General features: G+C 40.5%; 1 protein-coding gene and 1 long non-coding RNA gene across 2 annotated transcripts in view; one reads left to right on the top strand and one right to left on the bottom strand.

Annotated features, from left to right (window-relative positions):
- LOC137992357 (neuronal acetylcholine receptor subunit alpha-7-like) overlaps positions 1-5,669 on the top strand; it is a 25,180-nt gene extending 19,511 nt beyond the window's left edge. The window contains exon 5 of the mRNA XM_068837656.1: positions 1-5,669. This exon is cut by the window's left edge and continues 334 nt beyond it. Within this exon, the coding sequence (XP_068693757.1) occupies positions 1-714 (714 nt within the window). The 3' untranslated portion in view covers positions 715-5,669.
- Positions 5,670-5,788: 119 nt separating this feature from the next.
- LOC137989363 (uncharacterized) lies at positions 5,789-8,915 on the bottom strand. Its single transcript, XR_011120876.1, has 3 exons — positions 8,693-8,915; positions 8,271-8,556; positions 5,789-7,517 (listed from the first exon to the last, which is right to left on the bottom strand). It is a non-coding gene; the product is annotated as an uncharacterized lncRNA (long non-coding RNA).
- Positions 8,916-15,000: the final 6,085 nt, after the last annotated feature.

The raw sequence follows: 15,000 nt of genomic DNA on the forward strand, positions 1-15,000 counted from the left end.
ACCTTCGAAATCACAATTGAACGTCGAAGCTTGTTCTATATCAACAATTTGGTTGTCCCTTGCATTGTCTTGGCACTTCTTACCGCAATAGCTTTCTTATTTCCGCCTGAAACAGGAGAGAGAATTTCGCTTACCATCACAATTCTTCTTGGAATGACCGTATTTATGATTGTGGTCGTCGATGCCATACCACCAACATCCGAAGCCACACCGTTAATCAGCACATACTTCTCTGTTGTCATGGTGGAAATCTCTTTAGCTCTCTTGTGCACTTGTATCAGTCTGAACATCGAGCACCGCCACCCCAAGGTGGAGCTAACCGGTTGGTTCCGGTTTCTCTTGTTTGATGTGTTGGGGCCTGTTCTTAGTAGACGCTCTGTTATGGCCATGAAACAAAAACGAAATAACAACAACATGGAAACAAAAAAGCTTGATGGCTTCGTCAAGGGAAACCAAATCGTACCAGAGGATGATAAAATTGTCATTACCGATATTTGCCGGCAAGAGGTAAAAATCGCAAAGGCAGTTGAGAAAGAAATAAGGGTGGCAGGCATGGATACAGTGACAAAGTTCATTGAAGATTCCCATTTAGAGGACAGAAGAAAATTGGAATGGCATGTCGCCGTCAATATTATTGACAATCTCTTCTTTCTCCTCTTCATTGTGACAATTATTGTTTCTTCACTGGTAATTTTGACACCACATCGTGAGTGAAAATTGAACGTTGCAATTAATGAAGGTATAACTACTTAGAGAAAACCTGTAAATTGTTTATTCATATACGGTTTAATAATAATAATAATAATAATAATAATAATAATAATAATAATAATAATAATACGTTTTTTAATCTTTACGCGTCATCTTCAATCACAATAATTGGCTATTGTGAACACTAGCCGTTGCCAAGGTGATCGCTTCATGTTAGCATTCTTTTCTGGGCAGGGAGATGCCGTGGCCCAGTGGTTAGGGCGTTGGGTTTGCATGCGGTTGCCGCGGGTTCAAATCCCGTCCCGTCTGGTTTGAATTTGTTTCCGGTTGTCCCGGATTCGACTCTACTATGCTTTGTAAATTGCCAACCGGTGGCTTCCTGCCAGTTGGGTTTCTTAATAGTGTTTCTTACAAGTTTGAATTGTTTCTTTGAGGTTCTTATAAATGAGGTGCCTGTGAACTAGCTTGATAGCTAAATGCACTTCCACTATAAGCAAAACATTTACATTTACATTGTTACAAAGTTTGCCGGCGTTTTTGTTAGCTTTGCCAGTGACGGATGGCAGGAAAGTAGGAAATTAAACAGTAATTGGGCGGGTCGAGAGCAGCTGGTAGAAACTTGTATAAATGGACCGTTTTGTTTTCCCATTTCAGACCACGTGACGTTACTCCAGGGAACAGCACAAAAGGAAAATTCCTTTGGTAACATCACGTGGTCTGAAATGGGAAAACAAAATGTACAAGCTAAAGAGATCCAGTCTTTCCAGCTGAAGAGGTATTAATATACAAGTTAATAAAAAAAGGTGAATCGACTCAGTTTTGTTCGTCGAGTAAGGCCAATAACCTTAAGTTGCAATATCATAACTGACCATCAACATGAAACTTATTGGGGTATTTACATGAGACCGGGACGAACTCAGACCGGCATGAGCTCGTATCAGCCTCCATACATTTCTTCCTTTGCGTTTACATGAGACCGGCCTAAGAATGAACTCAGACCTGTCTGACTTCCTCTCGGTTGCTGTAAAAATATCATACCAGTACAAGCGCACACCGGTCTGAGATGGAAGTATACAAAACATGGACCCTAGGTCCATGGGCCACCCCTGTGGACCACGCCTTATTTTGTAAAGTTACAAGCAAAAAAAGTCTTAAGACGAAAGAGTGAAGTGATTGTCGCACTTATCTGGACAATCTGAGCAGTAGCCCATGACTAGGAGTGAACAACTTCCATATTAAGCCTATGTCAAGGCGGTTTTGCGGACAAGTTAGACTACCTCAGTTTTCCGCAAGATACAAAAACAGTTCCTGTTTGGTGACGCTGTGACGTCAATAAATCACGGTCTGTGAAAACGTCGCTGCTAGGGATGGCCCATTGGTCTCTTACAGACACCTATACCACCTAATTAACAAATCAAAAGTAGTTCAGCGTTGTCTGTACTCTTATTGATAACGATATTCGTCATCGCAGTGTTCAAAATGTTGTGGACTCACGAGGCGTAGCCGAGTCCACAATATTCAACGCCAAAGAGAATGTTTATTTTTTTTCAGAACATGACCAAAATCATAACACAAAGAAAGAGCAAGCGCTGTCTATAACTTTCTCGTAATATGATTGGTTTATTTCCCAAAATGAGCGTTCATGATTGGCTATTACATTGCGTGACAAATTGACGCGAGAATGACGCGAGCAGCGTTGTCTAGACTCTATCGACAAAGGCAAATCACCCAATCAGATTGCGAGATTACAAGTAATTGTGGTAAAATATATAGTTGACCACTCCCCTACTGACTTTTCAGTGTCAATGATCAACACCTTGTGGGCAACTTTGCCAGACTGTTTTTGCACGTATACCAGCCGGGGTTTTGATCCTGCGACTTCCCGCACAATAGTCCGATGATCAACCAACTGAGCCAACCGGTCGGCTTAGTCCAGACCTACCAGCGTCGTATAAGACAGGCCAGGCCAAAAAGGCATGCTTAGGCCCCAGAGGACAACGTATGCAAAACACGACTTGCGCCCAACTGAGTGGCTTCATAGTTCAGTTGGCAGAGCATTGCATCGCAGAGCTCATGGGTTCGAATCCCCTTGAAATCTTCTGAATTTTTCATGTCTCTGGAAGAGACAATAATTATTGCTTAAATTCCCCAGATAAGTGCCAGGATAACTTCTCTTTCTCGTCTAAAGATTTTTCTGCTTGAAACTGTACAAAATGAGGGGTGGTCCACGGGAGTAGTCCACGGACCGAGTCCATGAAGAGGTCCATGTTTTGTATACGTCCGTCTGAGTTCATCCATGTCTCATGTAAATACCCCCAGGTCTGTTTACAGGAAGGGAGGCCGGGGTGCCCCGGCTGGCCGAGTTACCCTGCTAGAAGGGTTAAAGGGGCTAGGTCACGCAATTTCAGGCAATTTTAGCACTGATCGAATGGTCATAGAATTAACTAAAATATCAAAATAACTGTTCAAAACTATAGAAGAACTCTAACAAAACACAGGGAAGCCAAGAAAGGACATGGATGGACAAAACTGGAGAAGATTGAAATGGATTAAATTTGGGTAAATTTGAAAAACGTCGGCCCACCTTTTTTCAAATTTATATGAGTCTATATCAAAATGTCATTTGCAAAGCTGGAAAATCATTCTCAGTTTTTATGTGGCCGTGATTTTGCAAATGAAAGACTCTTGCTCTGCCAATTTGACGTTTAGAGCTTATAATTAACAAAATTAAACAAAATAGCGTGACCTAGCCCCTTTAACATATAGCCCGCCTTTACATGAAACTCGCCTAAGCGGGATGGCTGGTGGGCTATCTTTTGAAAGGGCCACTCAGTACAACAAACAAGATGGCGGACAAAAGAAACGTTTTGGCGGGAAGTTTAATTTTTTAACACCTTTTCCACTAACGGCCGCTTTTCAGTGCCCGGGGAAACTATTTTTCACGTTATTTGTCATTTCGTTTAGATGTCACTAGTAAGTAATAAGGACGGACGAAACAATTCTCTAGGACGGTTATTTGGCGCCGCCATGTTATCGCGGTCTTCTCACCTCGGTTGCCTCGGGCAAGAAGAGAGGGATCCCGGGTAAGGCAGGTTACCCTGTCTAACATGTAAATACTTCAATGCGTTTTCTAAAGAAACGTATGAAAAGCTCGCTCTCTTAGGGTAGTTCAATTAGCCGGGTAACTCGGTTAGCGGGGCAGTCTCTCTATGTAAACAGGCCCTGACAAAACTTTCATTGACAATGGAGTCCTCACCGCAAACATAAACGGCAACTCCCAAGTATTTTTAGCCAAACATTTTTCAATGCTATGAAAGCAAATATCCATCCACATAATACAAGATTTGCATCAAAATTAAACTTCTCTAAAACACGTTCCAGGACCAATATTGGCTAACAAACCACATAGCTATGGCACCCGACCTATAGCAGTAGCTACACACTGACCTAAAACAGGTCTCTAATTTAAAATATCTTAAAAACGTCAAACAATATACATACTAAGGAAAAAAAATGCAGTACAGTAAACACCCGCATATAAGAACCAAGAATCTAAGATCAGTAAATCTCTTTAGTGGAAATAAGAACCAATTTAAGAACATAAATACCTCCAAAAAAACGGTAAATGCCATTTTTATAAGAACCTATTTAGCCCAACTTGGGAAAATCTAGCTTCTTAGATGCGGATGTTTACTGTAGTCTAACAATATAAATATATACTCATGCAATATTCTAAATTTCTAGTAACACATAAATACCAGTCCTCTTTGTAATTCTTCCTGGACTGATTCATGTCTTTTCAATGCATTGTTGTTACTCCCGTCTTTTTGAGTATTGCTTTACTTTCTGGTGTCTACATAGTAAATTTAAACAAGACATGACCAGTGTCTAACTAGAAAACCCAACGGTGTACTTAGATACTACGCATCTCAATTCATGTTATGTACTTAATTTGTATTTTGCTAGTATATTAACTTGATTTGTAACGTACTGAAAAACAAAGGTACCTTTTTATTATACACTGAAGTAAGAAACGTGAATAAATGGAGTACCAAATATTTATGAGTCAATCACGCCGGGCTGGCGAGGGATTAAAATCGGCACGCTCGTTAGCCCGCAGTAACTACTTTTGCTCAGCGGGTTTTCGCAAAAGTGTTGTTTACTTATCCAATATGGCGGAACTCATCGTGAATATACACGATACTGTTACTTCTTATATTGCTAATGCACCAGATAAGAATTTAGCGACAAAAATTGGCGATGAACTTTTAAAGCTTTCAAGAGCCGTAGTTAAACACCACACGTTTCCAGAACAACAACGTTACAAGTTTTATCTGGCACAGCCCTCAAGAATGCTCGCAAGAGAGGTTTACAGGTGGAATAAAAGCATCTGTAGAATGCTGAAACGTTCTCCGTCACTTCGCAACCCCTGGGGAATAACACTTAAAAGAAGCCTACCACTCGAGCTGTTTGATACCTTAAAGACAACTGTTATTGCCTATGGCTGGGGACAGGTGACCAGAAGTACTAATCACGTGGAGGAATTAATAATAACAGAAGAAGATCATTTCAACAGTCTTATAATGTCTTGGAGCAACAAGTTTCGACGTCAGCTGGAGAAGACAGAAGTGCTAATAAAAGTGGAGCAAGACGGTGGATATAGTCGAGTGTTGATCGATGCAGCCAGGCCAGTAAAGATAAAGTACTCTAAGAACCTAGAAATGCTTACTTTGTCTCTCAGTTATGGCCACTGGAACAGAGTAGGTGTTCCTCAACATTCCTTTTACCGTGGTTGAATATTGTGAATTATTGCTATATAGGGATTTAGTCTGTGGCATCAGTATAATGTTTGATTTTAATATACTGCCTGGAGTTATTTAGGGCCTCTTTTTAAGGTCTGTAAGGACAAAAAAAAAAGTCCTTTATTTTCATCCTGCTAATTCTTAACTTTTGTGATTATGTTTCTAAGAGGGTAAATAGTCAGTCAGGTATACTTTGCACAATATTTTTTACTATCAGCCTATCTACTAAATTGAATGGGGTTAAGAAATGTTTATTGCCCACAAAAATGTTCTCAGTCCTGATTTTCTTCATTTACCAGCCCTCCCTGCCAATAAATGATGTGAACTACATTGCTTTTCTAAGTAAATTAATCATAAACAGAATTATAACTTATAACTGGCAGTGAACCTCTAGCTCTTGGCAAATTGCTTCATCAGTTTCAACTCTACTGAAACCAAGAAAGCAATGAAATACAATTGTATGTTAAGCTCCAACACTAATAATTTACAAGTTGTGTTCAACATTGAATGAGTGAAATTGACAATTCTGTCTCATAATGTTGCTCCCAGCCCTCCCTGCCAATAAGTGATGAGAGCTACATTGCTTTCCTAAGTAAATTAATCATAAACAGACTTTTTCTTTACAACAAAGTTTATTGATAAGAAACAATCCATGAACATTCTGAAAGAATATTGATCAAAAGTTTCATAATTGACATGTTATAATGTTTACATCAGTTGTTAAACCAAGAAAGCAATGAAATATGTTAAGCTCAAACACTAATAATTTATAAGTTGTGTTCAACAATGAGTGAAATTGACAATTCTGTCTCATAATGTTGCTCCCAGCCCACCCTGCCAATAAATGATGAGAGCTACATTGCTTTCCTGAGTAAATTAATCATAGACAGACTTTTTCTTTACAACAAAGTTTATTGATAAGAAACAATCCATGAACATTCTGAAAGAATATTGATCAAAAGTTTCATAATTGACATGTTATAATGTTTACATCGGTTGTCAAACCAAGAAAGCAATGAAATATGTTATTATTAATTAAGCTCCAACACTAATAATTTATAAGTTGTGTTCAACAATGAGTGAAATTGACAATTCTGTCTCATAATGTTGCTCCCAAAAATACAAATGTAAGAATAAAAAGTCTAGTGAGGTTTTACAAGAAGTTTCGCAATAAGCATGCTGCAAATCTCCTTGGAAAGCAGAACGTGAGGCTGAAATCGCTAGAAAAATACACTGAGCATGTTGCAGATTTCTTTATCAAGTTCTGCATTGTGTGCAGATCTGTAAACAGCCTTATAAAGGCTTGATGAACAATAAACACATTTTGCTTGGTTTTCACCCATTTCAAAACCACAGTAACAAAACCCAGGGAGGTGAGCCTCTTTAGGTGTGTACTTGTCCTTGCACTTGACATAACGAAAGTGGAATGGGTCTGTTTTTCTAAGCCAGATAGAGCTAATGTACTCATGGCGCATAACTAACCTCCAGCGAGTTGTGAGGGTAGCGTGCCGTGCAAATGATGACAGGGTTACATGTTTAGCCTCGCGGCCTTGCATTGTGTTAATGCCTAATCCCAATCCAAATTCTTTAAATAATGCTTTGTTGTGAAATGGAATTGCATATCCCACAGTCCAAACTGTAGGATTAACTGATTTCAGTAAAAGGGAACAGGTATTAAAGAATAACTGGCAGTGAACCTCTAGCTCTTGGCAAATTGCTTCATCAGTTTCAACTCTACTGAATACCATCAAGGCAAGGTCTTTTATCACTTTCTATGGCACCATGAATTTCAGAACATGCCTCAATGGTTTCATGTTTACGTTTTCGTGAAGTCCGTGGCTTCACGAACCTATCTTGAAGCTGCTCTGAGTTTCCTGGCTGGATCAGTGAAGGTGCCTTTCTTCTTAGCTTCATTCGTCTCTTCCTTTTCGTCTCAGAAAGAGCTTGTCTTGAGGGGACCCTCACTAATTCAAGTTCTGATACCTTGGATTGGCACCTTTTGATCTGAAAATTAAAATCATGCAATTAACTTGTTTTTTGATGAATATTTAATACATTATCTGGCAAAAAAAAATTGAAAATAAGTAATCCTTACAAGAGTATGGTAAAATAATTTTTCTGGTCAGCAACTGAGGAAACTCTTACCTCCACCAATTTTGTAACCCATTGCAGATCATGTGTATTAAAAGGCACCCATGATCCAGTGTCGATCGATACCCTCGATCAATACCCTTGATCAACATCCCAATGGATACTTGGTTGACATTCTATTTGACACTTGATCAACACACAGTCAATATTTGATCAATAGGTGGTGGATAGTCGGGCGAGTGTCAACCGTCTACGGTGCATTGATCAAAAATTGCTGGTAGTGGACTCCCCACTGACTGTCAACCAAGATGTCAGTCGAGTGTCAACTGAAGCGTCATTGTGGTGTCAGTCGAGTACCGATCAAGAGTATTGATTGAGGGTATCGATGGACACTTGACTGCGGAAGCCTTTAGTACACATGGTCCCACAATGATTATTTGTCAGATTCAAATACTTTGCAGATCTAGTCACATTTTCATAAGGCTGCCTACATCTGACAACAGAGGCCAAACTAAATGATTATCAATATAACTAGCCCTGGTGTAGGGCCAACAACTAAATTCAAGGCAATCAAAATTAGTGGCACTCAAACAATAATCAACCAGTCTAACAAATTAAGTTAGTGATATTTTTAATATTTACTAAGCTTATCAAGGCAAAACTTACTCTCTTGCTCACACGATCGACTTTTCTTTTTTCTTCTTGAAGGCTTTGGCAGTTGTCAAGGTAAACTTCTCGTAGTTCCTTTCTTCTAGTCGCTAATTTGCCAATCGGGAAGCGGTACTTCGCACTAGTTTTTGTGCTTCTGTTGTTTTGCCTTCCCTTTTCCCCCATTGCTGTTTATGGTTGTTTGATTCGCTGATCAAAGGTAGTTACTGCGGTCTAACGAGCGTGCCGATTTCAATCCCACGTACAGCCTAGCATGCGGTTCCATTTTTTTGAGGCAGGACACCTGTAAAGCAAGAAAGAATTTTAGAATTCAATACACAAATAATTTTATGAGGTATCTATCGTTTTGAATTCCTCGGAAAAAATGAAGGAAATTAATGAACGGCTCAAGTTTATCAAATACGAAGAAATGGACTTACCTCAGCTCGGTACCACACAGTCAACGAAAAATGCCAAAGTATTCTCCACGGTTTGACTGAATGACAATCGGAAAATCAAAATTACCATGTGCTTTCCTCCGTCCCACAGATCATAGCGGTCCATGTTATAAGATATTCAGCTTTTAAGTATGCAAATCGATGCAAATCTATGCAGACTAAAGGGCGGCCATTTTGAAATTTGAAACCTGAAACACCGCTGACAGAAAACTTGCCAATTTTGGGCGCGCCCCAGCCCGGCGTGATGAATCAATGAGTCAATGAGTCATGAGTCAATGAGTCAGTGCAGTTACCCTAACCCATAAAATGAAAGCTAAAATTTTAGAGAGTGCTTAGGCCCTAATGACTGAAACGAGGGCTTAGGCTTAATCAATAAATTATTGCTATATTGACTGTGAGTCTCATTGACTCATGAATAAATCATGGGATCTCGAATAAATGCCTCAAATGTAGGTTATCATTCACAACTAACAACTGTTGGTTTTCACTGATTCACCGCAAACAACACTTACGCGGCTTGATAGGCTTCCATGTGAATTGAGTCCGGTTTAAGCCTGAAATGTGGGCTGTTAAGTATTCCTAACAATCACCATTCACTCATCAGCGCCCATAATCTTAATCGAAATAAATAGAAGATATTTCTTGACCGCGTGGAGGTAGTAAATTTCGCTTCGACCGTTGCCGGCGATCACTCGTGAAATATTTTTCAACACGAGAAGAGACATTTCGGGTCTCCAAGCGGTCATGTAATGTTCTGTTTATTATATAAATACCAATGAAATACCAAACCATTTCACTTTAATAGGGAGTTTAAAAAACGACGACGGCTACGACAACGACAACGACAACGCCAAAAAGCAGTAATATTATTGGTTAAAAGAATCAAAATGCTCGTGCTGCACGTGCGGCACGCATTTTTAAACATTTCTCTTCCAATTCCGTAGTCGTCGAAACTACTACGTGAAATGACCAAATTTAAGGTTTTGACGACAACGTGGACAAACTACCGTGAATCTGTCAGTCTCACTCTTTACTTCAAATCCGTCTGTACCAATCCAGTTTTAGGACATTTCACTCAGATTGAATAATATAAACAAGATGGAATAATCATGAAATACTTAAAACAGCTCAAAGTTATATTTTGGAGTGACGTTTTCGTCTCCGTAGCCGTCGTGGTTTCTTAAACTCCCTAATATCCGTCTAACGACGGCGCCATTTATCATGTAACCATAGCAACAGTGATTTTTTCATGTGTGAAGATGACTGGTGTGATCCAAAAACTGATTTTGCGTTCCTTTCGGTAAATCCAAATCCGGATTTCTGGTCTGGTGAATCCATTTTGGAAAAAGATTCGCTAGATTTGAATCCAAAGAAATCCAAATCCAGTTTACCGTCTTGCGATCCGCGCTGTCCCATTCACAAAGGATCCGAAATTAATCAGTTGAACCAGTGGTATTTTCAGCTTGAGCAAACTCAGTCCCTCCCCTTATGGACTCTTTGCCACTGTTTTGCCGATAAACGCCAGGAAACATGTGGACAAACTTTCCAGACACTGTAAATTATTTATTAATCATTTTTAGTTAAGCATTGCTTAAAAGTTCCAATAGAAAAGTGTAATTTGCTGTAAAAAAAAAAAGCCCTAAAGTAAGTAACTTGTTAAATTCAAGTTCACATTTAGCCACAATTTCGTGCAGCTTTGTCTGCCCAAACTGTTTTGTTTAATAGCGGAGCTCAGGGGCGCGATGCGCGCCAACGGAGCGCCATGGGCAAAACGTTCGGGAAATGCAAGAAATTTTGGCCATGACGTCAGCGGTCGCCCGTACAGACGGGTTAGGGTGGGGTGGAGGTGGGGAGGCAAGAAAACCTCTGGGGACTGGAGTATTCGATCAATTTTCCTTGGCGGGAAATCGCCTGGCAGCATTTGGCAACCTGCATTTTTCTGGCGGGAAATCATATTGACCGTCGTCCGTTTTTTAAGGGGATTTTATCCTCAATCAAAGACAGTCTAGCTAAACGATTTGCGTTGGTTCTAAAGGTTTAATCGGAAGACTAGAGTTATCATGCCAACAGGTAACAGCAGACTAAATGCAACAGGCAGAAGACAGGGTTTATGTGAAGAGCAAAAGGAAAGAGAGCGGCAGAGAGCAAGCAAAGAGAGCGAGTTAGGGAGATAGAACGGAGGCAAAATTGTAGCGAAGAACGTCGCGAAGCGGAGCGGGAAAGAAACAGACATAGGAGGCAAAATTGTAGCGAAGAAGGTTGCTAAGCGGAACGAGAGAGGGCTAGAATAAACAGGCAAAGGCAACGTGAAAGACTGAGAAATTCAGATTCAGAGGCGGAGGGAACGGCAGCAAAACAACAACTTTTTTACAGAAGGTATAAGTAAGCGTAATTTCACATCAGTTGAAAAAAGCGCGATGGGCAATTTTTAAAGTCTTGAGCCCGGTCATCCTCGGACGCGGAGGGGCAGCTAGTCGGGACGATAGAATGTTCGAGGTGAAAGTTTACTACAAGAACGGGAAGAGCCCCCGGGCACTTGCTCTTACCGAACCAGTTCCAGAAGCGTTCGAACTCCTTGCTTCTGACCTTTTCGCGGGAAAGCTCACTTGGCATTTCATCGGTTTTTATATAATAAACGAACATCTTTGTATAGGACTAGTTCTTAAGAGAGCGTAATAGAGCTGAAGGACCGGGTGGGAGGAAAGCAACAATGCCACACTGAGAGCATCTTGGCCGCCCAGACGCATACGTCTTCTTAACACAAAAATAACCAGGTTGCCAATTGTTTCTTGTACAGTAATTTCATAGCTGCCAGAGCTCTTCAGCACTCAAAAGGTGTAGAGGTCAAGATTAAAACTGAAAATCGAGGCACGCCTCAAAGAAATCTAACGCCAATAACCCCCTTCAAGTCGTGAAGCCTTGACATTATACTTACTGGAACTCCCATGTTTATTTTATCACAAAAACGGCTAAAAAAAAAGGTTGTAATCACTTAAAATTCTTAAACGTAGTGGAGCTTCTCCGAGTTTACCTACCTACCTATTATCAGGCCTGCACTTGATTACGCAGTACTCGTTTGGCAAAACATCCCGCACAAAGTAGGGAATTACGTTTTCTCTACGAAAACCTATCAAGAGGCCCTGGTTGCATCAAGCCTGACTACTTTAGAGGCTAGAAGGTGTGACATGTATGCCAAGCTTATGTTCAGTCGGTCAGGATATCGAAAGATTTTGTTACTATTAAATCATCATCTTAAGGAGGTTACACCTTATTCCAAAACGGCCACTATTTCAGTATTATTTTGTTTGATTGCAAATTGGCCCTTTTGGCTTCGTTCAAGGTAAGACATTCTTTTGAATTTTATGTTTGAAAGCGAGACCAAATGGACCAATTTGCACTGAAACAAAAGAATACTAAAATGGAAGCCATTTTGGAATAAGGTGTATGGTTGCTTAAGCTGTTTTATCTCTTGTATATTTATTGGTCCTTTTCTATGATTTGTCTATTTTAGCTCTGTAATTCAGCTATTCTGCTGCAATGAGTTTTAATAAACGGTCATTATTATTATTATTAGTAGAAGTAGTATTAGGTAATATTTATGAACTGTTCATGTCTAAAATGAAGTCGTGAGGGACAGATTGAAGATGAACGTGAGTAATGCGCCTATCAAATCGAAACTTCAACATTTACCCCTCCCGGGCAAACCCCGGGCATTTGACCTTTGCCTTCGGCCTTCCCGGGGGTGGGGAATTTGATCTTTGCCTGGGTGGGGTGGGGAAATTGAACCGGAAGTGTTGGGTTTCAAATGATTGTTTGTTTTTTCGGGCGCCGAAGTTGCTAACAGCTTTAAACACGTGTTCTGACGAGATGAGAGAGTTTAAAGGGAGAGATATAGTATTTGTGAGCGATCGGCTTACACAAAAAGGTCTTCAAAAGTTGTCTTCAAAGGAAGGTCTTTAAAGGAATTTTGGCTGCGTAATTCGTCTTCGTCATACTATGGAGTGAATACAAAAAATATGGAAGGTTTTCACACCCCTATTTCATTGTTAAGGCTTTACGTTTCTTTTTGAGGTAATCAACCGACACTGAACAATTTAAAATGCAAGTAGTCGTAGGCTCTGTTGTTGATAAGTATACAATATCCTCGTAAAACAACCTTTGCCGTCTTTCGGAGTTAGAGCAGCTTACACTTGTTTATTGACATTGCCCGACCTAATTAATTAATTAATTAAATATCAAGTCACTTTTAATAGTTTCAATATTAAAGTTGTGTTTTTGTAGTAGCTCAAGTCTGGTGAAAACGGCATCATCATATAAAGGGTCACGAAACATGTGTTGGCATGTTTATACAAAAGCTTTCTTAAAGAAGGCAGGAGCTGACGACGATTGTTCTTTAGTAGGGTTTCACAGAGAAATCCGACGATAGGGTAGGACATTTGAACACCATTTTGACCCGAGGGAGCGGGAATTTGAACGTCGATCCAATCTGCAAAAGTTCAAATGCCCAGGGTTTGCCAGGGATTGGAGGGGCAATCAAGGGTCAATAGCCCATTCGGCTTCGCCTCATGGGCTATTGACCCGTAGCCCTAGCGGGTTTTGGGTCTAATTGTTAATTAGACCGATAGCGCGCTCACAATATTCAATTTGTCATTTCTCCTCCCCAAAAAGGAATCAATAAGCGTCAGGGTTTTCCTAGGATCATTTGACTCAGAGCATTCACCAATCTTGTCATAAGATTATTTCGATTTAGCATTACGCATTTCAATATTTACTTTGTTACGCAGTTTTTGGAAACTTTCCCAGTGAGACTGTGAGGCATATTGTATGGTCCATACCCTCCAACAACCATTGGGATTATTAAGGTGTTGAATTGTGAACTCTGTGTAGGAGGCCAGATGATGCCAATTTTCCCATTCTGAAAGTTGTTACGAGTCTTCAGAGCCAAGTTTTCCATCTTTAAAGGACGGTACACACTAGGCGACAAGTGGCAATGACAGTTCTCTGCAACAAGTTGCTCTCTGTGTACTACTTGCAAAACAAGTCGCTGCGACACGGCGGTGCACACGCAGTAATCTCGTGTGAGGGGGGATGTGAACTAGTTTTCTAATTCAGTATGGCTGACCATGTGACGCTCTCTCATTGGTTCATTTATATTTTGTAGCAGCGACTTGTTGCCGGAAGTGTACACACGGTGCGACAACGCTGCTTTCGCTAACCTTGTCGCTGTGATCAGTCGCACAAATTCAAACTGGTTTGAATTCGTGGGACTGTTCGCTACGACAAAATAATACTACAGCGACAGTGATTTTCATAAAATTAACCGTGTCACACAAGGCGAATTTTTGCGGCGACTTGTCCCCGCGACGTGTCACAGCGCTTATTGCCTAGTGTGTCCCGGTCTTAATACAAAACAGTCTACACTTTCAGATGGCAGATTATTGGTTGACATATGTATAATCACATGTGAGGGCTCAACGTCAGCGTAGATGTCATCTATCATATCGCAAATTTGGTCCCTGGTTTTACCCGGGAACGAACGCTTGTAAACCAATTTCTTAGAAAGTTTTTTTTTGGGTCAATATGTTTAATCATAGAATCTCAAATTATTATTATAACGGGATTCGAGTTATCCTGATTGAGACTATGGGTGCTTTCCATTAAGCCAAAATTTCTGGAAATTTCGGGCTAAAGTCAAATGGAAAGATTTGTTTCAGTTCTGTCCGACCGGAATATTTGGGACCACCTCTGGAGGTGGACCTCTTTGACTGGTCGGTCCGGTCCGACCGAAACGTGCGTTCCATTTACAAAAGTTAACACATCCGGTTCCACTTCACTGTGATGTAACCAAAATTTCGGTCGAAACATAAATGGAACACTTCTCTCCGGTTGGAAATTGACTTTTGATGACAAATGTCGTTCCATTTTTCCTTGGTTAGTTCCAACTGGTCTCCGACCTGATGGGTTAGATGAGACTCCGATCCTGTGATTACAGGCTGTTCATGGTGCTCTTCAACTGTACTAGGTGGGATCCCACTATTCCTGGCCTTTCGTCGGTTCCGTCAATGCTTAGAGCGGAGAAGCGAGTGTTTCAGGAGGTGTTGCTCTTGGACTCCGCATAAATTTACTTCTAGGGAAAGTGTTACGTGTACGTGCTGGGTGAACATTTTTCATATCTGATGCAGGAATAAAAATGGCAATCGTGCCACAAAAGCTCACAATATCCTTCCGTTAAAGCCTCATTGTGCTGATCGATCGCATAGAAATGTCTCATCATGTAATTTTTAGCCTTG

Source organism: Montipora foliosa, chromosome 2 (genome assembly GCF_036669935.1).
Source record: "Montipora foliosa isolate CH-2021 chromosome 2, ASM3666993v2, whole genome shotgun sequence".
In the NCBI taxonomy this organism is placed as follows: domain Eukaryota; kingdom Metazoa; phylum Cnidaria; class Anthozoa; order Scleractinia; family Acroporidae; genus Montipora; species Montipora foliosa.